Genomic DNA, 27,610 nt, shown 5'->3' with positions numbered 1-27,610 from the left:
AGACAGACGGAGGCCTGTGGAACCGCTCACACCTCACCGTCCCCGGCCCCGCGGACACACAGAGGCCTGTGGAACCACTCACACCTCACCGCCCCGGCCCCGCGGACAGACGGAGGCCTGTGGAACCGCTCACACCTCACCGCCACGGGCCCCGCGGACAGAGGCCTGTGGAACCGCTCACACCTCACCGCGCCCCCGCGGACAGACGGAGGCCTGTGGAACCACTCACACCTCACCGCCCCCGCGGACAGACGGAGGCCTGTGGAACCGCTCACACCTCACCGCCCCCGCCCCCGCGGACAGACAGAGGCCTATGGAACCACTCACACCTCACCGCCACGGCCCCGCGGACAGACAGAGGCCTATGGAACCGCTCACACCTCACCGCCCCGGCCCCGCGGACAGACGGAGGCCTGTGGAACCGCTCACACCTCACCGCCACGGCCCCGCGGACAGAGGCCTGTGGAACCGCTCACACCTCACCGCCCCCGCGGACAGACGGAGGCCTGTGGAACCACTCACACCTCACCGCCCCGCCCCCGCGGACAGACGGAGGCCTGTGGAACCGCTCACACCTCACCGCCCCGGCCCCGCGGACAGACAGAGGCCTATGGAACCACTCACACCTCACCGCCACGGCCCCGTGGACAGACGGAGGCCTGTGGAACCGCTCACACCTCACCGCCCCCGCGGACAGACGGAGGCCTGTGGAACCACTCACACCTCACCGCCAGGGCCCCGCAGACAGACGGAGGCCTGTGGAACCGCTCGCACCTCACCAGCCCCGCGGACAGACAAGAGGCCTGTGGAACCGCTCACACCTCACCACCACGGCCCCGCGGACAGACGGAGGCCTGTGGAACCGCTCACACCTCACCGCCCCCGCGGACAGAGGCCTGTGGAACCACTCACACCTCACTGCCCCCGCGGACAGACGGAGGCCTGTGGAACCACTCACACCTCACCGCCACGGCCCCGTGGACAGACGGAGGCCTGTGGAACCGCTCGCACCTCACCAGCCCCGCGGACAGACAAGAGGCCTGTGGAACCGCTCACACCTCACCACACGGCCACCACAGAGGCCACGGCCCCGCGGACAGAGGCCTGTGGAACCGCTCACACCTCACCGCCCCCGCGGACAGACGGAGGCCTGTGGAACCACTCACACCTCACTGCCCCCGCGGACAGACAGAGGCCTGTGGAACCACTCACACCTCACCGCCCTGGGCCCCGCGGACAGACAGAGGCCTGTGGAACCACTCACACCTCACCGCCCCCAGCCCCGCACACAGACAGGCCTGTGGAACCGCTCACACCTCACCGCCCCCCCCAGGCCTGTGGAACCACTCACCCCGCACACAGACAGGCCTGTGGAACCACTCACACCTCACCGCCCCCAGCCCCGCACACAGACAGGCCTGTGGAACCACTCACACCTCACCGCCCTGGGCCCCGCGGACAGACAGAGGCCTGTGGAACCGCTCGCACCTCACCGCCCCCAGCCCCGCACACAGACAGGCCTGTGGAACCGCTCACACCTCACCGCCTCCGCGGACAGACAGGCCTGTGGAACCACTCACACCTCACCGCCACGGCCCCGCGGACAGACGGAGGCCTGTAGAACCGCTCGCACCTCACCACCCCCGCGGACAGACGGAGGCCTGTGGAACCACTCACACCTCACCGCCCTGGGCCCCGCGGACAGACAGAGCTATCTGCATTCGCTTCCTCTCCTCATCCAAACTCCAGAGAGCAATGATCACAGAAAAGAACTTCTCCCCAAAACACTTAGCATAATGTCTTTCAATAGTAGGTGATCAAAAAACGTTTGTTTTTTTCTATTAAAAGTGACACAAGCTCATTCTAGAAAACTAAATATAGAGAAATATAAAGAAAATAAAGACAGCTAAATTCCACCAAAGATTACTGTGTCACTATTTTGCTAAACAGATGAACTATGGCATATCTATAAACGGATACACATAGCAATGTGCTTTTGTTTACTTATCATTTTCATGTTTCCATGGCACTAAACATATACAGCTAGCCCTCAATAGCCATGGGTTCTTCATCCAAAGATTCAACAAACCACAGATCAAAAATATTCAGAAATAAGTAAAACAATTCTTAAAAATACAAATTTTTTAAAAAAATAGTTAACAACTATTGACATATCATTTTATTTATTTATTTATTTACTTATTTATTGAGACAGAGTCTCGCTCTGTCACCCAGGCTGGAGTGCAGTGGCACAATCTCGGCTCACTGCAAGCTCCGCCTCCCAGGTTCAGGTCATTCTCCTGCCTCAAGACTCCCGAGTAGCTGGGACTACAGGCGCCCGCCGCCACACCCAGCTAATTTTTTGTATTTTCAGTAGGGATGGAGTTTCACTGTGTTAGCCAGGATGGTCTTGATCTGCTGACCTTGTGATCCACCCACCTCAGCCTCCCAAAGTGCTGGGATTACAGGTGTGAGCCACCACACCCGGCCTACATATCACTTATATTTTTAAAGTATTTGGGAGAATGTGCATAGGTTATATGCATATACTACACCATTTTATAGAAGGGCCTTAAGCATTAGTGAATTCTGGTATAACTGGGGGTCTAGGAACTCATCCACATGGATACTGAGGGAAGACTCTATTATGTACCATCATTTTGAATGGCACCAAGATATTACACTGTATGGATACACAATATAAGAATGGGTATTTTGGTGTCTACAGTTTATCAACATAAAAACAATACCAAAAAGGAGGCCATAACGACATTGCTGAATACATTATTTACTTATTTTTTTGAGACAAGGTCTCACTCTGTCGCCCAGGCTGGAGTGCAGTGGCACAATTGCACTCCGCACACACTGCAACATCTGCCTCCCAGGTTCAAGCGATTCTCCTGCCTCAGCCTCCCAAGTAGCTAGGATTACCGGCATGGGCCACCACTATGTCCCGCTAACTTTTGCTTTGTTTTTTTTCTTTTTTTGAGACAGAGTCTCCCTCTGTCCCCAGGCTGGAGTGCAGTGGTACGATCTTGGCTCACTGCAAGCTCCACCTCCCGGGTTCACGCCATTCTCCTGCCTCAGCCTCCCGAGTAGCTGGGACTACAGGTGTCCACCACCATGACCGGCAAACTTTTTGTATTTTTAATAGAGATGCAGTTTCACCATCTTGGCCAAGCTGGTCTCGATCTCCTGACCTCGTGATCCGCCCACCTCGGCCTCCCAAAGTGCTGGGATTAGTCATGAGCCACCATGCCGGGCTGGTGAACATATTATCTTTACATGCCTCTTCGTGTGATAAAGTCCCACAGAAAGACTTGCTGTATCAAAGTATATAAACACATACCTACATGTATGAATTTCAAAGTCCGTCTCATTTCTTCAGACGCTTATCAGATGGCTACACCAACTGAAATTCCCAGCAGCAGCGTGTTCATGGAGTGCTGTTTCATGTGCATCTGAAGAACCAGCGTAGGTTCTTCTTGTTACAATACAGGTTCTATTTCTATGGTCTGGGGTGCAGCCTGGGAGTCTGCATTTCTAACACATACCCGTGTGCCATCAATTTTGCTGACCCATGCACCAAGCTTTAAACGGGAAGGCATGAAAATACCTTTTTCCCTCCCCACCCACCAGATGCCCTCTGTCTTGTCTTATAAGATGACGATGACAATTTTATCCACAGTTGGTGGTTGCTAGGCAGGCCACTTGTCTTTCTTGTATATTTATAAGCCATCTATGTCCATTTTTATGAACTGATTGTTCACATCCTTTGTCTACTTTCTACTGCCTTTCTTATAAAGCTTTAAGAACTTTTTAAAAAGATACCTGCATGAACAGTTCCAGTTTCCTGAACAGCTGGCTGAGACAGGATCTGCCGCAGTTTATCCTGGTGGGAGAGCAGCGCCCGACCTGCTTTCAGGATGTATAGCTTCAACTGCTGGCACCGCAGCAGGTCCAGGTCCACTTGTCCTGTGGAAGGAGAGATCCAGTGAGAAGAGCGTGCCCTGCTCAGACTCCCTCAGCAAACCTCTGCCACATGGCGGTGAGTAACATTCTGCCCTTCAGGAATCCGCCCACCACACACTGTCTGTGACAACGGGCTCGCCTTTCCCAGTGTTACACTCGGCGCTTCTGGGTAAGCACCTTCTGCTTCCTGGGTCTTCCTTCCCTGCTCTCCAGGCACCTAACTTGATGGGACGCAGGATTCAATGGTTATACACAGCACCATGTTAGCTACTATTAATATGAGCAAATGTTCCCCAAGTTGCTGAAGTTTCAGCTGCTTTCACTCTTCTTCTAAGACTCCTCTGAGAGAATCTGTCGGCTCTACTAGCTCTTTAACTGATGAAGATCGCAGCAATGCCCAAGGCTTATCTGATAGCAGACGCCACAGAAGAAGCACGGAGAGCATGGGGTGGGAAGGAAACAGGGCCACAGGTGCCACTCGGGCACTGGCTCGACTTAACTGGCAGACAGGTTTATTCACCACAATGGGAAATGGCAGCTACTAGAGAAGGTCAGCTGAATTTCGGACGTGCTGCGATTTGCATGCACTGCACCTCCAAGCAGAGATGTGAATGGGAGATCCAGAGTTGAAAGTGCTTACATCATAAATGCTAAAGCAGCAATCGTAGGTCTGTGGGAGCAAGAGGGGAGAAAACTCAAGAAGGGTGGGCAGAATATGCCACAGTTATGGGTGAAGCCATGAGAACGTCCAGGATATAAAGAACAAGCAGAGAGAAGAACTCCCTAGGAACACAGAAAGAAACTCGGGAGAGCTGCATTCTAGACCCAAAGGAAGGCAGAGCCAAGCAAGGCTACAGTCTCAGCCACTCTGAATGCCACAAGCAAGCCAGGTGGCTTCCAGGACAGAGGCCCCTGGATCTGGCAGGGAACAGGCCATGAGCCATGGTCCAACAGGGTGACTGGGCCACAGGGCCCTGGGATGGAGGGGAGGAGAGAAGAGGTGAACACAGACTTTTCTTCTAGGATAAAGGGTGACACTGAGAAGAGGGTGTGAGCCATGGGGTTCTTTAAGTGTGGCTCCGAGCATGGTGACGAAGGCTGACTTGAAAACAGTCATTACCACGAACACAGGGTTACACTCCCAACTGCAACTCAACAAATGGTGAGCCCACGTGAACCCCAGGACTTTAGCAGGCCTGTGAACTCACTCGTGAAAGAACACTGTACAAACAACATGAATTTAAGACGGCAGCTATTTCATCAAGCAGCACCATGTACTGACCTGTAAAGGCCTGTTTAGTAGATTTCTTTATTTTGTGCTTTTCTAACTTGCTTCCAGCGAGGTTCACCAACTGAGCCCAGACAGACAGCATGGGCTCTGTGAAGGGCAGGTTGTTCACATTGAAGGCCACAGCAGGGAGCTGGAGAGGACACAGAAGCTGTCAGCATGCGGCCAATATGACTAACAAATGAAACATTCTGAAAGTCATCAAAACCATGGGCTTAATCCTGAAATGCCACACATACCCATAAGCCTTTTTAGAGCTGAGAATAATCATTTTTTAAAATGATATTAAAGGCAAGATACAGACTTACACATATAGTAAGTATAATCTACATTAATTTTTCTTTACAAATCTGTCAACAATAATTACATCAGTATGGTGGTTACTATCTTCTCAGGTATTTTTTTTTTTTTGAGACGGAGTCTCGCTATGTCGCCCAGGGTGGAGTGCAGTGGCCGGATCTCAGCTCACTGCAAGCTCCGCCTCCCAGGTTTTTACGCCATTCTCCTGCCTCAGCCTCCTGAGTAGCCGGAACTACAGGCGCCCACCACCTCGCCCGGCTAGTTTTTTGTATTTTTTTAGTAGAGACGGGGTTTCACTGTGTTAGCCAGGATGGTCTCGAACTCCTGACCTCGTGATCCGCCCGTCTCGGCCTCCCAAAGTGCTGGGATTACAGGCTTGAGCCACCGCGCCCGGCCAGGTATTTTCTATATACTTCAAGTTTTCTACAACATGTATATATTCCTATAAAAATAAAAAAGAGTACTTTATAGAAAATATAGTCAGGCCAGGCACAGTGGCTCACACCTGTAATCCCAGCACTTTGGGAGCCCAAGGCGGGCAGATCACCTGAGGTCAGGAGTTTGAGACCAGCCCGGCCAACATAGTGACACCCTGTCTTTACTAAAAATACAAAATTAGCCAGGCGTGGTGGCACACACCGTAATCCCAGCTACTCAGGAGGCTGAGGCAGGAGAATTGCCTGAACCTGGGAGGCAAAGGTTGCAGAGAGCCGACAAGATCGTGCCATTGCACCCCAGCCTGTGACAAGAGGAAGACTCTTATCTCAAAAAAAAAAAAAGAAAAAGAAAAAGATATAGTAAGATTGCACTTGGGCTACATGAAAATAATGTAAATGGCTCCTTCTCTCTGTGCATCCCTGATTCACAGGTTAAGTTGACAGTAGCTGCTACATTAAGTCATGTCACTCAAAACAACTATGCATTTTCTACATGAAGAAAGGTTTTTTTTAAAAGGAAACATGTTTAAGTTTTTTTAAAACGAGTTGTTCAATAAAAAGTGAACTTCATAAATTCACATTTTAAAATAATTAGAACTACCTCATAGATGCACGGTACCTTCTAGGTTGCTAAAGCCCTCGTGTCTCTGAGGCTGAAACACACACGAACCACTGCCTTAGGTGCCCTGTGAGACAGGCTCTGCTTACCACAGAAGCACAAGCTCACATAGCTTCCTGGAAGGCAAACTTGAAGTACCAGAATCAAGTTCTTTCAAATGCTAGTGGTGGTGCCCGGTTCTAGCGTAAAGCTGAATCCCCTTATCGTACAGTAACCGAGCACAAGTTCACCTACTGGTTTCAGCTGACTCAGTGGGCACACGCGACACGTCCGCATGTCGGAGAACTGCACGGTGATTCTGCCCTTCGGGGTGATGCGAGTCACGGTGCCTTCTCCAAACTCATCGTGCACAACTTGGCCGCCCAGGCGCAGGCGACCATCGATGCCTCCAATCACAGCCAGGACCGCCATGAGGCCCCCCACTTCAGGGTTCTCGGAGTCGGGGAAGTAGTCCTCTAGCTGGGCCTAGTGCAGACCAAACAGCGAGCTCGACCAGGGACATGCACGGGGCTGCCCAATCCCTACGGGTTTACCATTCAACTAAATTAATTCTGAGTGCACAAACCCACCCCTTCGGAAGGCCTTCCTGCAAAGCTGTGGGTGACGCAGCGGAGCTGGGAGTTGATGTACTTGTTGATGAGCCCGTTCCACTGAGTCAGCGAGTGCAGCGTGCGCAGCAGCGCCACCACCTCCTCCGCCAGTGTGCTGCTGTGCGTGGCGGTCAGCGAGGCCTGCGGGCGCGCCCTGCGCCGCCTGGGCGTGGACTCTGCGGAGGAAACAAGGGGAGGAGCTGCTGCGCCGCTCCTCACCAGGGCACGGGGAAGGGAGACAGCCACCCACCTCTGAGTAACGGCACGTCGGAAGAGCAGGTAGTGAGCAAGCTCCCCAAGAAGCCAAACAGCTTCTCCACAAGGCACTTCATGTCCCTCGCCCTTTCGGTCTTGTCCCATGACGGAAGGACTGCTTGCAATAAATGCACAGCTAAGATCTGATAAAAGACAATTTAAAACGACAAGCATTAAAAAAAAATCTGATTAAGAAACTACAGATTGTTATTTTCTCTTTACCTTTTTTTTTTTTTTGAGACAGAGTCTCGCCCTGTCGCCTGGGCTGGAGTGCAGTGGCACGATCTCAGCTCACTACAACCCATGCCTCCCAGGTTTAAGCAATTCTCCTTGCTTCAGCTTCCCAAGTAGCTGAGATTACAGGCACCCACCACCAAGCCCAGCTCACTTTTTTTGTATTTTTAGTAGAGACAGGATTTCACTATGTTGGCCAGGCTGATCTCGAACTCTTGACCTCGTGATACACCTGCCTCGGCCTCCCAAAGTGCTGGGATTATAGGCATGAGCCACTGTGCCCGGCCTCTCTTTATTTTCTGTTCTCATAATGCAAGCAATCATGTGAAAATTTTGAGATTCATTATTTTACAGCCGGTAATTACACTCAAGTTGATTAGTGATTAGGATTGTCAGGGACTTTAGAAAAAAGCAACACTACAGATGCATGTGTTTAATTAAAAAAGAATTATTTTTAGTTTAATTCTTAAGACAATTACACTACAAATTCTGTAAAGCAGATGAGTGCGTAGTTGCAGGATTTACCACTGAAGAGAAAAGCAGGTAAGCTAAAGGTTAGTGACTTACCAATTATCAAGGACCTCTGCCCCTTGCCTCCAGAAAATCTATCCTGTCACTTCTAGACCCTTTCTGTACTCGTTAATGAATAAAGGCCCCTGACTCTGAGGGCAGGGAACTTCAGTACATGGATGCCTCTCTCAGGGAACTGGTTTTGCCTGGCAGCACATTACCTGCCTCTGCAGCGAGGCGGCAGTGAAGGGTGCATGCCCTTCCACGACCTTCATGAGCAGCGTGATCCACTGCGGGGAGCTGAGGGCGCCACACACTTGCGGTGTGAGAGCGATGCTCCGCACAAACCCCAGCGTGCACCAGCTCCGGTGCTGCTCCCTGCACACCAGCCTGTTTGGAGAAGCTGCAGGAGGGAAAACAGACATGCTTGGTAACAAGTCCCTAAAGATAAATCCCTAATGTAAATCCTTACTTTTTTATCAACTTACTATTTTATTTTCTACAGTAAGCTCCTTTACAAATATATTGCAGTTTGTAAATTAATTCAAATTCAAAGTGAGAAGTGGAAGACGACTTTTAAGTTAGTTCAAGAAACATTTCTGAATTTTTCTTTTTTTTTTTTTAGAGATGGGCTCTCACTATGTTGCCCAGGTTGGTCTAAAACTCTTGGGCTCTAGTGATCCTCCTGCCTCGCCCTCCTGAATAGCTGGGACTACAGGCATTTTTAAAACCTTCTAAGTATGTGTAGTAAAAGTAGTTAGGGAATTTTAGCTATGTATTGTTTCTAGGCAACAGGAAAATGATCTATAATTCAAATAGCAGTTAATTTGCAAGAGTGCATCTATTGTATTTTTTTCATTTCGTTTTAAATATCTCCACAATCTTGCTTATATTTAATCTGCACCGTAAGTTTCCAATCTAACTTTACTATATCTGCATTAACAAAAGGAAAGGTTTTCACTAGGTTTACACCATTGGATTGTGGCACAAGTGGGCCCACCTCTGCTCCCCCTGGCTCCAGGACTCCACTACTCCCTGAACGGAGGCTGAGGCTTGGAGGCTGGGCCCTCCTGAGGGACCCCACCCACAGCCCCACAGGACCTGCTCTCGCCTCCCACCTCCCCACCCTGCCCTCAGCTATCCAAGCCTATGAGGATACCTGCCTTCCTTCAGCACACTCGTATGCGCTCACACACACTCTCACACCCTCATACGCATCCTCACACTCACACCCATACGAAGTTATTCAGACACACCCATGGGCATCCACACACCCACCCTCACACTCTCAGGTGCACTCACACCACTGTCGCAATCACTAACACACACACACAATCCCAGTCACACATATGCACACACAACCTAAGATGCAAGCTGACACTCCTATGCACTCTCACATACACTTACCCCTCCCAATGCATACAGAAACTCAGATGCACTCACACTCCTAAACACTAGTCACAACCGATTACTCACCCACTCACACCTGTACCCACACACTTGCTCACTTGACACTCACACCTACACTGTTACAACCTCCCACTCACTGACACAAGCAAAATGCTCACATTCATGCACACGCACTCACAATAACACGTCACTCGTGCTCACACTGACACAAGGCATTCACATTTACACAAATGCTCACCCTCAATCGCACACTTACACTTGTGCCTGCCACCCACTCATACTTCCTCACACTCACCAAGCCTCACTTACACTTCGTCTCATTCACACACCCAGTAATCCCCTCACACTCATGCCTCCCTCGTGCTCACCCTCACACACACACTGGCTCAATGCACTGGCGCTCTCACTCCCACTTCACCTGCCCACTCACATGCTCTCATGGACACACACACACCACTCACATAAATGCATGCATACATATACACACACAACCATACGCTACAAACACACCGCCACACTTGCAACACACATGCTCAGCCACTTGCCCATCAACCGCTAAGACACTCACTCTCATCAATAAGTGCGGACACTCTGGCACACCACTAATACACGCATGCTCTCACACAACCTCACACACACTGGAGCATGTCTACATCCTCACCCACACTCACAGGGGCTCACTGTCAGTCACATGCACATTCACCCCACTCCCTCAGTTCACATTTCTCATACTTACACTCCACACACAAACACTTTACGGATTAAACTGTGCCTGTCCCCCAACTTCACATACACTCAGAACCTCAGAATATGATCTTATTTAATGAGGTCTCTGTAGACCTCATTAAGGTAAGAATTTAGGTGACATCATGTTGGATTAGAGTCAAACTCTATGAAAGAGTCCTTTCAGAGGCAGAAAAGGACATGCAGAACACAGGGGCAGGGGCCATGTGAAGACACAGGCAGACACTGGCACAATGCGTCTCCACACCAAGGAAGCCTGGAGCTCCCAGAAGCTGGACAAGGTAAGGAAGGACCTTCCCTTAGAGCCTGTGGAGGGAGCACGGCCCTACCCGCACCTGGATTTGGGACCTCTGGACTCCAGAACTCTGAGAGAACAAATCTGTTGTTTGAAACCAGTGTTGTGGGTTGAATTCAGAATTGCAAAATTCATATGTTGAAGTCCAAACCCCTACAGTACCTCGGCAGGTGACCTTGTTTGGAAATAGGGTCGCTGCAGATGTACTTAGTTTGATGAGATTGAATGATGTCCTTATGAAAAGAGGAGATTTGGAGGCGACTCACACACAGGGAGAATGCCATGTGAAGATGACGGCAGAGATCGGGGTGACACCTCTACAAGCCAAAGAACGCTAAAGAGACCAGCAAACTCCACAAGCTGGGGCAGAGCCCTGAAGCAGCTTCTCCCTCACAGCCCCAGAAGGAACCACCCTTGATCTCAGCCTTCCGGCCTCCAGAACTGTGAGAACTACTGCTGTGTAAGCCCCCAAGTCTGTAGTACTTTATTACAGCAGCCACAGGAAACAAATCCACACACATTCACACCCACCCACATTGACACCCAGACACGACAAGCGTGCGGCCCCCAGCGCTGACTCCCTGGGCCCTCAATCTCTCATTCCATACATGTCTTGTCCGTCGTTCCGCTTTCCACTAACATTCGCAGCAGTCCGCACAAAGTCTTGGTGGCTTCGCTCTGCATGATCTCGGCATGAACTCCGGCAGACAGACAAAGAGTCTGCAGTAAGTTAATAGTGCTGGTAAACATCATTGCAGTGGGGTGAATGTTCCTTTCAGTTTGTTCGGCTTCTAAAAAAAAAATCAAAATAACAAATTATATTCCCAAGTAAAACTGGAAGATAGTCTTGCACATAATTTAATAGCTTTAATATTACATTCTTGTTTTCTTGAAGACTTGAATTTTAGTGCAGTTTTAGGTTCACGCAAAATTAAAAGTACAGAGATTTTTGCGTTCTTTTTTTTCTTTGAGACAGGGTCTCTCTGCTGGAGTGCAATGGCACGATCATAGCTCACTGCAGCTTTGACCTCCTCTCTGGGTCAAACAGTCCTCCCACCTTGACCTCCCAAACTGTCATCTTTTCTGCTTTGGAAAGGGAAACAGATCTTTACAAGAAAAGATGGAACTCAGGATGCACTAACCGTGCACCCTACTATTTCTGTTCCCATCTTCCTCAAGAATCTTTTAAATAATAATTCTCAAAACAACATTAGCATATAACTCAGAAGCAATAAATGATTCCAAGGTTTCACTTCTTTAGAACGACAACTTATCAAATGTCAAGCACTAGTTTCTGATGAGCAGGCTGTGTCCTGGACGAGGACAAAGCACCAGCATCTGTGGAGTGGGGCGACTAGATGCTCGTGCATCCAGTTTGGCTGGCTTTGGGATGCGGAGATGTGTGGCAAATGAGGCCGCCCTCTGTCACGGGGCCACCCCTGCCCAGGCTCTGACATCCCTATGGGGAAAGGCCACAGGCAGGGAGCCAGACCTGCTTCCCGCAGGCGAAGTGGGCTGAGAGGAAGCAGTGCCTGGTGTGAGGCAGTATGCTATAGGCTGGACGCTGGCGGCCAGCACCACAACCACCCTCAGGGACAGGGTTCCAGGTGCCACATACATCACTCCTAACAGGCCTACGCAGCAGGCAACACTTCTATTCACACCTGAGGGACCCAGGCCCCAGACGTGATGTGCCGAAGGTGGTGGCATCAGGATCTGAGCTGTGTGCTCCGAGCCCAGATGGTCTGCTGTGGCACAGCCTCTTCCAGCCCCCACACCACCTACTCTCTACTGAGTGCACCTTCTAAGGTCTCGTGCTCACTGTCACAGCCGTTTCTGAGCCTGACGACACTGCACCCATGGTGGGCACCGCGGTGCTGGGAGGCAGCCCCAGCCTCTTGGTTGGTCTTACCAAGCCCAGCCATGTGAAGCTTCACATGTCTTTTAGGAACAGGTAAGAAATGTCACGAAACCTCCTCCCACAACCTGGATCTCCTTGGATAGGATCCAGCGTTCTTGGTCCACCACTGAATTCTCACTTCTGATTCCCTAGAATCGATAAAGTGCTGACTAACTCCACATTACAGGAAGAGTTCAGAGTCAAGGACCGCAGAGGAAAGGTAAAGGCAGAGGGCAGGTGGAGTGTGCTTGGGCAGGGCCTCTCACTGGAGAAGGCGGCGATGGACCGAGATCGCAGGGCAACGCCACCAGGCCTCAGCTCACTCCCTCAGACGCAGGCTCAGCACCAACCACATGAGACTTGCTGGTGGTGCAGCTGCCCCGGCCTGGCCACCACATTCTCAAAGAGAGGCAGATGCACACGTGAGAGGAAAATGCAGAAAGTCAGTTCCAGCCAGATCGTCAGATCCCACAGCCACTCCACGCACATGCATAAGAGGTGCCCAGGAGCTTATTTAAACAGCAGGCTCCGAGGACAGAGTACCAGCTGCAGGTGCGTCCTGATATCCCATTCTAATGCCCAGATGACAGTGGTGGCAGCCAGCACCTGGACAGTTTATGGGCTGCCTTGGACTAAACCCCTTCCTGAGTCACCCACCAGAGTCGTCCTCTGTGTCCGAGTCCTCTGCTGAGGGCTGTGCAGCGGCCGGCAGCTCTGCCAGCTTGAGGTCATATTTTCCTTCTTTCCCCATCCTGTAGGAGTTGGTGCTGCCCGTGTCCCACTGGACTCTTATCCACCCGTCCTCTCCCAGCTCACCAATCACTCGGCCTAGGCCTGGAGGAGGCCCATCCTGAGAAACCAAAGTAGAGATCAATTAGGAGGGTGTGTGCCCTGCCCTGGTCCTTCCATGGCTCCACCAGACCTGCCACACAGATGTCTCCATATGCCACCCTGTCTGTCAGGGACCGTCCCCATACACAGATTTCACCTCTCCTACAAAAAGTGTGCTTGCATCATTTTAAATTAAATGACATAAAATAACGTGCTCATGCTGCTTTACCAAGGAAGTCGGGGAAATCTCATCTCAATTAGGATCCTCTCTGGGTCAATGCAGACACAGGGCTTTACAGCAAGTCCTGACCCCTCAATCCCTCACGGGCCTTGCAAGAGCAGAAACCGGAAACAAGCACCAGCACCTCCACATTCCCTTTTCTTCAGTTTCCCCCGGGCCCCAGGGTGGAAGCTCTGTCTCACTTCTGTGGGAGAAAACTGTTTCTACGATGGATGCTGCTGTCTCCAGACACTGAGATTTCTAAGATGACTGTGACAAAGCCCGGGCTTACCAGCGTGGCTGAGAAAAGCCAGACAGACCATGGGAAGGTGAACACTGCCCTAACTTAGCTAGGGCTGTGGTAAGTGACTTCCACCCGGGGGTACTGGCAGATTTAGAAGAGACCTGCTATAAGGGAAAATGGAGACACGGCCACAGGCCCATGAGGTGTATCCCTAACTACTAGGCTCGCGGCACTTCGCAGCACATGGCCATCAACTCACAGGGTCAGCATCTGGGCTTCCTGCCTCAGAGCCTTCACTACACCAACTTTCAGAATGAGATTTACTCTCTTGCTCACTCTCACTCTGGTTCCAGCGACCCATCAAACTGAGCCTCACGCCAGTGAGTTTCCTGAAAAGAGCTGCCTCTCTTTCTGGACTTGATTCTGCTCAGATGCCCTACTTATGATTCCCTACTCTTCAGCTGCTTGGGAATCAGTAACTGTGTCATCTAACAACCACACACGTTCCGGGTTATTCCAATTTCCACCCACCAATATCGTACAGAACTGTGCAGAAGATAACTGACGTGTGGCTAATGTGTTCACATCAAATCTCTGAGTACCTGATCGCCCCATTTCCAGTCCACACCTCTCATGACCCTCGTTCCAATCTTCATCATGGCAGCCAGCTCTGGCCCTGAAACAGGGAGCTGCACAGGAGCCGTTTCCTTCCTTGTTTCTTCCAAAACTGTGGCAGAAGCACCTTGAGCAGAAGCATTCATATCTTCCTCAACGTTGTCACAACTGGGGCCTGACAGAGCGTCAAAAACAGCAGCTGAGCCAACAAGTAGCTACAATGCCCCCTTAATACACACAAAACATTTCAAAAGTACTAATGATCATAATTTTGAAAAATCCATACTATAGGTTTTATCAATTAATATAATACCATGAATATTTTACTGATATAGGATAAACCCAAGATAAATGGAAGGACGAAATACATAAATATGCCAAGAAGATACAAAAGATATTAAAATGCTCAGTAAAGCTACTTTCTCTACTTCTAGGAATTACTCCCCCGAAAAAAGCAAAATAACTGAGTTAGAAAGATACTCATCACAATTTTTTATTAAAAGAAAAACAAACATAACTACTTAAATATCTAACAGTGAGAAACTAACAAACTTTAATCACGATTCTGTGCAGAAGACAGCTAAAAGCTAGCCAGAGATACCACATCAGACAGGACTGCTGCAGGCTAGCCCTCGGCTGGAGTCTGGATTTCAGGAGGGCTCCCCCATTCCCTAGGTGGTAGGTGTGGTTTGCTGTGCCTCAACTATCTGTACAGACAACGTGGTCTGTGCTGAAACCTGCTTTCCTTGGTCTGGAACTTGGTACGCGCCAGGCAGGGGGTGCCCATGTGATCAGCCTTGATGGAAACCCTGGGCCTGGAATCTCTACCCAGTTTCCCGGCAGACAGCACTTGACATAGCTCGGTGCCAGGGCAGTTAAGCTCCTCCTGTGTGGCTCCTGTGGAAGCTTGTACCTGCTTTCCTCTGGATTTTACCCATGTCCCTCTTCATGATTTTGCTCTGTGTCCCTTCACTGTAATAAACTGAGCCCTGAGTACAACTACATGCTGAGTCTTGTGAGTCCTGCTGGCCGACCATCAAACCTGGGGGTGGTCTTGGAGACCCCTGACAACTGGGGCCCTGGATGGCCACAGAGTCATCCACAGCATGAAACAGAAGCTGATCTGCTGTCACCTGAAAGAAGAAAACCTTACCAATGGATTTGAAAACGGGAGATCTAACCCTAGGAAAGTACGCTAGATTTTTAACCCCCCTTTTCCCACTTGCTAAACTGAGAGGGGGTAGGAGTGCAGTCCTGGTAACTCCCTTGGTTTTAGTTTTCTCCTCTGGGTAGGAGGGAAAAAGATCCAAACAGTCCCAAAGGTGGGCTTGGGTTGACCAAAAAATGTAAAAAGTTTGTGTTTCCCTCTCCCGTGAGAGTAAAAAAGGATATTCAATTCTCAGGACTGGAGCAAAACTTTACATAAACTAGCAGGGGAAACAGCCTTTCCTTTAGCCTAGCTGCTACTTTGGGGGGCCCAAGAATGGGTCCCAAGGAAGGGACAGGAGATGCATTACAGGCGAATCTCCCAGGATCCCCTGCGCAGTTATACTGTTAACTCTGTAAAGACTGCCAGTGGCTTGAAGAAATTTGCAACCAAAACTGGGGGAAATTTTTATTTTACATAGCTTATGTTTTGTGGCTGTTACATGTGGATGTATACATTAAGTTAGTATAAAATATTATATGCTTATAATTTTTTTTTTTTTTTTTTTTTTGGAGACGGAATCTCGCTCTGTCACCCAGGCTGGAGTGCAGTGGTGCGATCTCGGCTCACTGCAACCTCTGCCTCCCGGGTTCACGCCATTCTCCTGCCTCAGCTTCCCGAGTAGCTGGGACCACAGGTGCCTGCCACCACGCCCGGCTAATTTTTTGTATTTTTAGTAGAGACGAGGTTTCACCGTGTTAGCCAGGGTGGTCTTGATCTCCTGACCTCGTGATCCACCTGCCTCGGCCTCCCAAAGTGCTGGGATTACAGGCATGAGCCACCACGCCTGGCCTATAATTTCTTAAATGACAAGAGAGATACCCTGATCAGGGCAAGTTGCAAATATAAACAGATATTCGTAAGATACAACTTCCTTGCTTTTTGCAGCCAGTGGGCCAGATGAAATTTAAACAGATGAATACTATCAACAGAATGAGTCCCCATACTTAATGATTTGTGCTGTCATTTTTACTTATGTAAAATGCAGATACGCTTTTGTAATTTTTAAATGCAACTTTTGGTTGCTAATGAGGCCTTAAGAAATCAGATATAACTCTTACTAGATTATTCTTTTCAGCTAGCTGTAATTCACATATTAAAATATATATTTGACATAATATAACATATAAATATATAAATTTTATATATATATAGAGAGAGAGAGAGAGAGAGAGACAGACAGACAGACAGACAGAGAGACAGATCGATAGAGAGAGCGATTCCCCCCACCCCCAAGACAGGATTTCACTCTGTCACCCAGGCTGGGGTGCAGTGGCTTGATCTCCACTCACTGCAACCTCTGCTTCCCTGGCTCAAGCAATCTTCCCACCTCAGCCTCCCAGGCAGCTGGGACCACAAGCACACACCACTATGCCCAGCTAATTTTCACATTTTTTTGTAGAGACAGGGTTTTGCCGCATTGCCCAAGTTGCTCTCAAACTCCTGAGCTCAAGCAATCCAGCCGCCTCAGCCTCCCCAAGTGCTAGGATTACAGCCTGGCCTGATATATATTTTTGAATGGATTAATGTGAACTCTAAGACTGATGTGATAAAAAGAGCTTGGGAAAACCTTGCTTTTTCGCTTTGACTTTGACAACTGGCTCTGCAGCATCTCATATTTTAGCCAAAGACCACCACCATAAACCAATCAGATCTAATAGACATATACAGAACATTTCACCAAAAAGAGCAGAATACACATTCTTCTCAAGTATACCACAGAACAATCTCTTAGACTGACCAGACCATATGTCAGGCCACAAAGTCTCAAATTTAAACAGACTAAAATCATACAAGTTACCTTCTCCAACCAAAATGGAATGATGAGAAATTAATAACAAAAGGAAAAGTGGAAAATTCGCAAGTATATGAAAATTAAACAACACACAGTAAACAATCAGTGGGTCAAAGAAGAAATCACAAGGGAAATTAGAAAATACTATGAGATGAATGAAAACACAACATACCAAAACTTCTGTGCTGCACCAAAAGCAGGGCTAAGTGGGGCAATTGTACTATAAAAGTCTGCATTTACAAAAGACGACCTCAAATCAATAACTTAACTCTGCATCTGGAAGAACTAAAAAACTAAGAACACAACAAAAACCAAAGTTGGGCCAGGTGTGGTGCCTCACATCTGTCATCCCAGCACTTTTGGAGGCTGAGGCAGGTGGGTAACTTGAGCCCAGGAGGTTGAGCCTGCAGTAAGTCATGACTGTGCCACTGTACTTCAGCCTGAGGGACAAAGTAAGACCCTGTCTCAAAACAAAAACAAAAACAAAAACAAAAACGTACGAAGCAGAAAGAAGGAAACAATAGAGATTAGAGCAGCCATAAATGAAATAAAGAATAGAAAAATAATCAACAGAACCAAAAGTTCAGTTTCTGGCAAGAACAAAAAAACTGACAAACTTTTAGCTAAATTAAGAAAAAAAGAGGCCAGGCGAGGTGGCTTACAGCGCTTTGGGAAGCTGAGGTGGGCGGATCACGAGGTCAAGAGATCGAGACCATCCTGGTTAACATGGTAAAACCCCATCTCTACTAAAAATACAAAAAAATTAGCTGGCCGTGGTAGCGCGCACCTGTAGTCCCAGTTACTCGGGAGGCTGAGGCAGGAGAATCGCTTGAATCCGGGAGGCGGAGGTTGCAGTGAGCCAAGACTGCGCCACTGCACTCCAGCCTGGCAACAGAGCAAGACTCCATCTCAAAAAAAAAAAAAAAAAAAAAAAAAGAAAGAAAGAAAAAAAGAGAGAAGATGCAAATAACTAACATCAGAAATGTAAGTGGAGACAGCACTACCAACATAAAAATAAAAAAGATTGTAAAAGAACACTGTGAACTGTATGCCAACAAATAAAATAGTCTAGATAAAATGAATGAATTCCTAGAAACATAAATTACCTGAACTGACTCCAGAAGAAATAGAAAACCTGAAAAGACCCATAACCAGTGAAGAGATTGAATCGGTAATCAAATATCTTTCAACAAAGAAAAGCTTAGCTGGTCAACTCTACCAAACATTTAAAGCAAAATTGACACCAATCCTCAAACTCTTCTAAAAACAGAATACATGGGTACACTACCTAGTTCATTCTATGAGGCCATTATTACCCTGATAACTGTAAAACAATAAAATATTGCTGAAAGAAATTAAAGAGGAAAGAAATAAATGGAAAGACATTCCACATTCAGAGAATGGATGTTAACATTGCTAAGATGGCACTATTCCCCAAAACAATCTACAGATTCAATCCCTAGCAAAAATCCCAATGGTCTTTTTTGCAGATATGGAAAAGCCAGCCTTGATGTTCATATGAAAATGCAAGGGACCCAAAGAAGCCAAAATAATCTTGAGAAAGAAAACACACTTCTCAATGCTAAAACAGTACAAAACTACGATGTTCAAAACAGTGTGGTACCCACATAATTATCGATATATAGAATGTGATAATGTAATTGAGAGTCCAGAAGTAAATCTAAATACCTACAGCCAACTGATTTTTGCCAAGGGTACTGAGAACTTCAGGGAAGAACAGTCCTCAACAAGTGGTATTGAAACAATCAGATAATCAAAAGAAAAAGGTTAGACTCTTACCTCACACGGTGTAAAAAAAATTACCTAAAAATGGACCAAAGATCTAAATATAAGAGCTAAAACTATAAAACTTACAGAAGAAAACATGTGGATAATCTTCATCAATCTTGTATCTGGAAATGGCTTTTTGGATATGATATCAAAAGCACAGATGATAAAAGAAAAACAGATAAACTGAACTTCATCAAAATAAAAAACTTCTGTATCAAAGGAAATACAATCCAGAGAACAGGAGAAAATATCCTCAAATTATATATCTGATAAAGGTCTACAGATCTGTGAAGGTCTAGGACACACGAAATTTTTAAAGAGTCTGAGGAGTGGTGTTAATTCTTCTTTATTTGTTTGGTACACTTATATAGTGCATTTATTGATACAACAAAAAGATGACAAACAACCCTATTTAAAAAGGACAAAGGGGCTGGGTGCAGTAGCTCAGGCCTGTAATCCCAGCACTTTGGGAGGCCGAGGTGGGCAGATCACCCGAGGTCAGGAGTTCGAGACCAGCCTGGCCAACATGGCAAAACCCCATCTCTACTAAAAATACAAAAATTAGCCAGGTGTGGTGGTGTGTGACTATAATCCCAGCTACTTGGAAGGCTGAGGCATGAGAATCACTTGAACCCGGGAGGTGGAGGTTGCAGTGAGCCAAGATTGTGCCACTGCACTACAGCCTGGGCGACAGAGTGAGACTCTGTCTCAAAAAAATAAAATAAAAAATAAGGAGAAAGGGACTTGAATAGACACTTCTCCAAAGAAGATATACAAATGGCCAACAAGCGCAAACATGTAAAGAAGTTCAATCATCATTCATCATCAGTGAAATGCGAATCAAAATCACAATGAGATACCACTTCACACCCACTAGGATGGTCTTAATCAAAAAAAAAAAAAAAAAAAAAAAAAGAAATCCCACAAAAAATAGTGTTTGTGTTGGCAGGGAAGTAGAGAAACTGGAACCCTGGAACCCTGGAATCCTGTCCACTGGTGGTGGGAATGTAAAATGATACCACACTGTGGAAAAGTTTGGTAGTTTCTTAGTAAGTTACACATAGTTGTACCATATGACCCTGTAATTCCAGTCCTAGGTGTATAATCAAAAGAACTAGAAACAAGTGTTCAAACAAGTATTTGTATATAAATGTTCCTAGCAGCACTATTCACAAAAGTCAAAAGGCAAAACCAACCCAAATGTCCATCAACAGATAAATGAATAAACAAAATGTTATATATTCATACAAGGAAATCTTTTTCAGCAATAAAAATAAAGTACTGATATGAAATAACCCAGACACAAAGGCCACAACTGGTATGATTCCATTTATATGAAATATCCAGGATATGCAAATCCATAGACAGAGAAAGCAGATTTGTGACTCCTAGAGGCTGGAGGGCAGGGGAATCAGGACTGATTGCTAAATGGGGTGCATTTATAGTGATGAAAATATTCTACAACTAGATGGTGGTGATGACTCTAGAAAAGTGTGAATGTATTTAATACCGCTGAATTGCGACGTTAAAATGGTACACTTTCTGCTATTTGTGTCTTACCATAATTTACAAAAAGTTAAAAAAAAAAAAAAAAAAAAGAAAGCAAAATCTTGATGTTTTCCCAAAGGCTCTCAAGCCGGTGCAGACCTACCAATCAGGCGCAGTGCCGTCTGCGTGAGGGCCAGCGTGCCGGAATTGAGCAGGAGGTCGAGGTTGTTTGCGCCGTGCTGCAGGGTGAGCATGCTGAGCATCACCAGGAGGAAGCGGGCTTGTGGGATGGTCCCCAGGCTCGGTCCTGACGGGTTCTCATTGGTAATGGTTTGCAGGGGAACCGGCTGGATACCTAATGAGCATTGGCACCTACTTACATTTCTTGTGCATGGATACAAGATACAAGAATAAACGTAATGCAGAAAGCGTTGGCGATTACTTTAAACATCTATTTTTCAGTGGATTTCCACAGAGTGTGCAGCTCTGTCATGCTGCACAATGAGCCTATCCCCTGCACTCCAAGCACAAGTCGTTCCATCTGTCTACAGGACTTAGCATGTTGCTCTCCGAATACCCTGGTGCCCTATTCCATTCCTTCCATTTCAAATATGCAAGTTACGTCTCGCTTTTCATCCACAAAACCAATCCAATCAACTCTCTGTAGATGCTCAAACTATCCAGGAAATAATATTAATATAGGACACAGACACTTTAGGGTATGTGGTGATACACATAAAAATGTCAAAATGTAAAAATGTTATACTAGAGTACTTCAACATTGTGTCTCCTGCTAAATTTTAAAGTTTTGTTTAAAATCTGAGAAAGCTGAAATACAAGTACAAAGTACAAAGTTATTAAAGTCTTCTCAAAAGCAAAAATTGGCATTTGCAAGTTTCCACAACACATAATTAAAGCCAAAATATAAAATAACATTGATGCAATTGTTGACTCACCAAGCTCTTTAAATTTGGCATTGGCATCCATCAAAACATTTCGAATGTTCTGAACAGCCCAAGCATACAGCTTGCCAAAGGTGACTTCCAGCAGCATCCGATTAAAAGGGGGGATCAAATCAACATCCTTTAAACAATCAGTAAGAGGTTCCCTTTCAAATAAAGATAAAGAATTTGACTCGGGACACTGCCAGACTTCTAACTACTACAGAACAACATTTTGTTGCCACAGCTTCCTTAATTATGAAAAAACAGGATAACGTTTTACCCTATATCGATTCCCTCAGGAATAAGTCTTTGCCATCCACAAAACATCGCGTACTGCACAGATGGAAGTAAGAAATTCTTGCTTGCCAGTTTTAAAATTGTATCTATCCCTTCCAGGCGAACCTCTGCTCTCTCCAACTGCAAAACATCAATGCATACAGTTAAGTGTTATATACATTACCCAATGCACAGAAGCATTTCTCTTCAATTTTTACCTGTTTTAGTAGGCACTTTCTCATTTTTTCCACATCCACTGGCTCTTCTTTAAGGGCAAATTCAGCAATTGTACTGAGGAGTGGAGACTGCGGATAAAGACCCTGAACATTCTGCTTCAACCACTTGTATTTGTGAACACCTGTAACAGTACTCAACAGCGGCTGCCATTTGTCCTAACAAAGGAAAACAATTTTCATCATTAGTCTATCCTATTTAATATTAAACTGTGCTCTAAAAGTTATTCAAGTAAAATATAAATAAACAATGTTCACAGGTTTACATTGGTTAAAATATGTTAAATTTAGTAAGTAATACATGGTTTTAAAACTATGCTATAAATATACTTACAAGTGAATTTATAATCTCTATACTAATATATGTTGGAACAGGCTAGCTTGGCATACAAAATTAAGTGATGGTTCATTTAATAACCACAGTGCCCAGCACTGTTTCTGGAACAAAGAATATAGTTAAGGAATGAATGGTGAATAATTAATGACACAATCTAGTACCAAAAATAAAAGGAAACCCTTCTCCAGCTACGCTCTGACCAGGACATCGTAAGTCCAGTTCATGAAGCATCCCTGGGGCCGTATTTCTAACCACCACCCGTCCCTCCCTCCAGACGCTCAGGTACAGAGGTACAAGACTTGGGGATTCCTGTGCTACGTGCTATGACTCTATTCAGCTAACCTCAGAATCACAGAAAATACTGCACCTTGGGTGATTTAATTGCAATGGGTCTCTTGTCCACATTTATTGGACTATGAGGCAAAATGCAAGCTTCTTCTAAATCACTCTCTTCATTTCCAATTTTTTCTTCGTCATCCGTAGATTCTGGCTTCTTAGGAACTGTATTTTAAAACATCATTTTCTATAAAAATCATACACTTAAATATAATTTTAAATTAAGAAATATTTAGATTTGCATGAAGGACAAATATTTCATTCAAATAAACATGTGAACACCATTATAAATTGCAATGCTCAAACCACAAAAGTGAAATGACCAAGGCAGAACAAAAAGACAAACTGAGAGTGCGACACGGGGAGAAGCCCCGAAGCCGGGGAAGCCCGGCGGCCAGCGAGCTCTTCCTCAAGCGCCGGAGAGCGAACGCTTGAGTCTTTCAGAGCGAGCTCTTCCTCAAGCGCCGGTGGGGGAATGAGTCTTTCAGGCCATGCAGTCTATTGCAAATACTCAACTCTGCTGCTGTAGCACAAAAAGTAACCACAAATAAAACAAGAGGTGTGGCTGTGCTCCCATAAAACTTTATTTATGGTGCTACAATTTTAACTTCATGTAATTTTCATGTGTCAAAAATAACATACTTCTTCTAATTTTTAAAAAACAATTTCAAACTGGAAAAAAAAAAAAAGGTCTTAGTACCTGGCCAACACAAAGCAAACAAGAGGTGGAATTTGGCCCACAGTTCCTGGCTTGTCCACCCTGGTCCAGTTCAGGGGTTCTGTTAGTGTGTAACTAAATCAATTGAATTCATTGTGATATGTGGAATTTCCTCCCTATATTTTATCTCTTTTAAAATTTTTGGTCTAAATCTCCTCAGCATATAATATAAAAAATAAGCAACATGATAATACACCTGGGCAGTAGAGAGTTAACATAGCAGGCTGGGGTTGCTCAAACCCTGCACAAGCCCAAGGAAGGTCTGTCCCTTCAGGATTGGTCCTTCTTCTAGGAGCTGAGCTCTGAGTCCTTGGAACATCCTGCCTGGTAAGTTTTTTGGTATCCCTGACACCCAGGACCTTGTGGCAGTAGTCAGGCAGGTAGATTATGCTAATGATGTGACTCTAGAGGGACCACTTGCTTTTGCGCTGAGGCACCAGAGTCTAAGTAATTGAGGTCAGTCACATGTGCACTGCCTGTGCTTGTGACTGGCCCCCAATAAAAACTCTAGACTCAAGGCTCAGGTGCGCTGGCCTGGTTAACAACTCTTCACACATGATGTGACACACTGTTGCTGGGAGAGCGAAGCACATCCAAACGACGCCACTGGGGAGAAACACCAGAAGCTTGTGCCTAGTTTTCTCTGGACTTCCCTCCAAATACCCTTCCCTTTGCTAATCTTAATCTGTATCCTTTTTGCAGTACAAAACCACAGCTGTGAGTATAACAGCTCTTCTGAGTCCTTTTAGTGAATCATTAAGCCTGAGACAGGGCTCGGGGATCCCTGACACAGCAACAGGAATATTAATCACTTAATCTTTATAAGTTACTTAATTTCCAAAAAAAGAAAAAGAAAACCAGCTTGAAACAACGCACAATAAATCTATAAACCCACAAGAAACTCTAAAAGTGACAGTGTGGGCTCAGAACCCACAGATATGAGATGGCAAATGGTGGAGTCTCTCTCCCTCATGCTGAGACAGGCCTGTCTCTGGGCCCGGGCTGAGTTCCTGCATGCCTGGGTTAAAGGAATCGCAGCAGCGTGACTGCTGTGACTGCCTGATCCGGAGCACTCACTGGATGCAGACAGGCTGTTACAGTGTAGGGTTTGTTCAGGAACAATCAACTTAGATGGCTTCTAAAACACTTCAGTCTTTCATAAGCTTATTGTTCAAAATGCCCATCAGAAACTCAGTAATTAATACTGTTTAATAAGCAGGTTTGAGAGTAAATCAGTATAAGTCATAAGAATATGATCAGAGGCCGGGCGCGATGGCTCATGCCTGTAATCCCAGCACTTTGGGAGGCCGAGGCAGGCACATCATGAGGTCAGAAGATCAAGACCATCTCGGCCAACATGGTGAAACCCTATCTCTACTAAAACACAAAAATTAGCTGGGCGTGGTGGCACTTGCCTATAATCCCAGCTACTTGGAAGGCTGAGGCAGGGGAATCGCTTGAACCTGGGAGGCGGAGGTTGCAGTAAGCTGAGATCGTGCCACTGCACTCCAGCCTGGTGACAGAGCAAGACTCCGTCTCAAAAGAAAAAAAAAAGAATATAATCAGAAATTTCTGTAGTTTATTTATAATCACAAGTGACTAAATTCTAAACTATTTTATAATTTCTAAGCATTTCTACTCAAATTTGGATTTAATGCAACAAGACCTTTCTGTACCCTTACATAGCCACTTCCAGGAAAACGTCAATAAATCTTTTAGCTTCCCTTTCTAATTCTCCACGTATCAGAATACTCAATATTTCCCAACAAAAAACATTTCTTTAGAAGAATGGCCGTAAGTTTAAATGTTACCATTATATCTCATTACCAGGACAACTAATAAAATAAAAATACTTCCTTGTCCCCATCAATTTAGTAAAGATTATTTAGGTTTTCAACATCAATTTACTAGTAACCAAATCATACCACACTCAATTCCTAAACTGCCTCATTGATCTCTTGGAAAAATAAGCAAGATTTCTGCATTTAATCGTAACTATACATAAAAATGATGGCAGCAGGTAGAAACGTCACATGGAATCAACAGTAGAGAAACTTCACTCTGAAATCACAGATCCAACGAGGCAGGGTGAAGCACACGCTTTAACAGTATCTTCTGTCCTTTTACATTCTTACCTCTCTTTTTCCTTCGTTCTCGAATTATCTTCTGAGCTATCCTCCTCCAACGGGGCAAAGAACTTAACAATTTAAACTTAGACATTATAGAGAGGTCATTACAAACAGCAGGTCTCAATTCATTAAAGAGGAATCTCAAACGTTCGATGACAGGAGCGCAGACCTCCTTGTAAGAACGGCCCTGTTCTTGATGAGTCTGCAAAGTTAACCAGGAAAAGACAACTTTAACAACAAATATTTCAGCAACTGTCTGCAAAGCACAGAATAAAAAGAATTAAAATCTGTCACCTTAATGAGTGAACATTTTGCTTGGTAGACAACTCTACAAACATCCACCACTGACTTAGGCAACGTTCTGTGCTTTACTTGCTCAATACCAAGTGCACCTGCATGAACTAAAGATAATGCCACATGACCTGTAAAAAGACATTTAAAAGAAGGGCAGGGAAGGAATGAATATATACCGCAGGTTAGTCGAGGAATCTGCAGTGTAGCTAAAGTACACAGATATTGAGCTCCATACCTAAATCTTCATGTTTTAAGAGGCAACATAACAGCAAGCGACCGACCTCTTCCACGGGATGCTCCGGAGGAAACGTGATCGGTGTGGTCAGATGGCACTGCCTACAGTACCTTTCTATTTGACACAAAAAGTCCTGCAACAGAAACAGCGGGAGGTAACTTCAGGGCCGCCCAGAGAGTCTTCACAAATCTTAAACATGCCACAGCTTCTGACGCACTTGCAATCAGTAATGCTTCTGAAGCCTCACTAGCATGTTAACAGAATCAGGTTCTCACCTCAAAACCCTCTAAATAATACATGAAACAACGCCTGTGCTATGTTAACCAAAGAGCACATAAGTATTCCTATGTCAAAGTCCTCAGATAAACAGAGCACTGAGGTGGCAGTGGGGGGAGGCCTAGCTCACCTTCACGTTGTGATCCTGAATGTTATTGTCTGCAATGGCTTGCAGAAATGCCTGGGAATGGTCCCCCAGGGCCCGTCTGTGGGAGCAGAGTCGAGATTTGCTGGCAGGTGTGCCCCCTGGGGAGCTGCAGTGGTCCTCATCTTTCTCCTCGTTGTAGCTGTAGTGGATCTGGCTAGTCTGCAGGCCTCCAGAGAAGATGGATGACTGAAGCCACTCTAGAAAATGCACACGCAAACATGAAAGAGAAACTCAAGTGCACAACTCAAATACTAAAAAAAAGAAAAAAAAAAGATGCTCAACTGATCACTCAATTTAGAAGGTGAAATTCAGCATCATTCGTATGAAAGAGCTCCACCTAACATGTTTACACAGGTTGACTTATAATTCCTCTATCTACGTGAACACACTTCCTGGTGATTCCACACGCCTCAGGCATGGCACTGGAACTCAGGATCGTAGTCCCAGCCCAACATTCACTGGATACCTGTGCTCTGCCTGCAGCTGCCGGGTTCCACGGATACCGTGTGAAGACTGAGTTGCACATTGTAACAGGGAGGGCAGCAAAGGGCACCGCTGACACAACTAATCACAGGATTTCAAGTCCGAAACTGTGTGCAACGGATGACTGTGGGGGTACCAGGGAGACTGGAAGACAGACCACTGCTGTTCTGAGGATCAGTAAGGGGCTTGTGGAAGCAATAGCTGAGCTAAGATGGGGAATAAGACCAAGACGCTGAGTATCCAGGCAGGGAACAGCACATCTGAAGGGTTTCCACAAAGAATTACATCCTCAGGGTAGGCTATGTATTCCTAGACCACTTATAAAGGAATGAAAAGAAGAAAATATTTAACAAACACCATCTTTAATGAAGGATAGATCCTTAGAGATGGGAGGGCTAATGGACTGGAAAGGAGACCTGTCCGTAGTGCAAGGCATGGGATCAGCCAGTGCAAATG

The 27,610-nt window shown here is 46.3% G+C and overlaps 1 protein-coding gene across 1 annotated transcript in view; it reads right to left on the bottom strand.

Moving 5' to 3' along the window:
* Positions 1–27,610, bottom strand: part of LOC126958086 (E3 ubiquitin-protein ligase HERC2) — a 221,225-nt gene that overhangs the window by 99,451 nt on the left and 94,164 nt on the right. The window contains exons 27-44 of the mRNA XM_050796222.1: positions 26,654–26,868; positions 26,248–26,380; positions 26,013–26,140; positions 25,725–25,920; positions 22,903–23,036; positions 22,184–22,357; positions 21,970–22,106; positions 21,702–21,853; positions 20,909–21,100; positions 14,452–14,639; positions 13,212–13,404; positions 11,263–11,445; positions 8,427–8,608; positions 7,457–7,604; positions 7,186–7,382; positions 6,851–7,081; positions 5,255–5,393; positions 3,832–3,975 (exon numbers count right to left, since the gene is read on the bottom strand). Coding sequence (XP_050652179.1) covers positions 3,832–3,975; positions 5,255–5,393; positions 6,851–7,081; positions 7,186–7,382; positions 7,457–7,604; positions 8,427–8,608; positions 11,263–11,445; positions 13,212–13,404; positions 14,452–14,639; positions 20,909–21,100; positions 21,702–21,853; positions 21,970–22,106; positions 22,184–22,357; positions 22,903–23,036; positions 25,725–25,920; positions 26,013–26,140; positions 26,248–26,380; positions 26,654–26,868 — 3,066 coding nt within the window. The remainder of the gene's footprint in view (positions 1–3,831; positions 3,976–5,254; positions 5,394–6,850; positions 7,082–7,185; positions 7,383–7,456; positions 7,605–8,426; positions 8,609–11,262; positions 11,446–13,211; positions 13,405–14,451; positions 14,640–20,908; positions 21,101–21,701; positions 21,854–21,969; positions 22,107–22,183; positions 22,358–22,902; positions 23,037–25,724; positions 25,921–26,012; positions 26,141–26,247; positions 26,381–26,653; positions 26,869–27,610) is intronic.

The sequence above is a fragment of the Macaca thibetana genome, chromosome 7 (genome assembly GCF_024542745.1).
Source record: "Macaca thibetana thibetana isolate TM-01 chromosome 7, ASM2454274v1, whole genome shotgun sequence".
Lineage (NCBI taxonomy): Eukaryota > Metazoa > Chordata > Mammalia > Primates > Cercopithecidae > Macaca > Macaca thibetana.
Note: the sequence above shows the minus strand (reverse complement) of the source record. Positions and strands in the feature narration are given on the sequence as shown.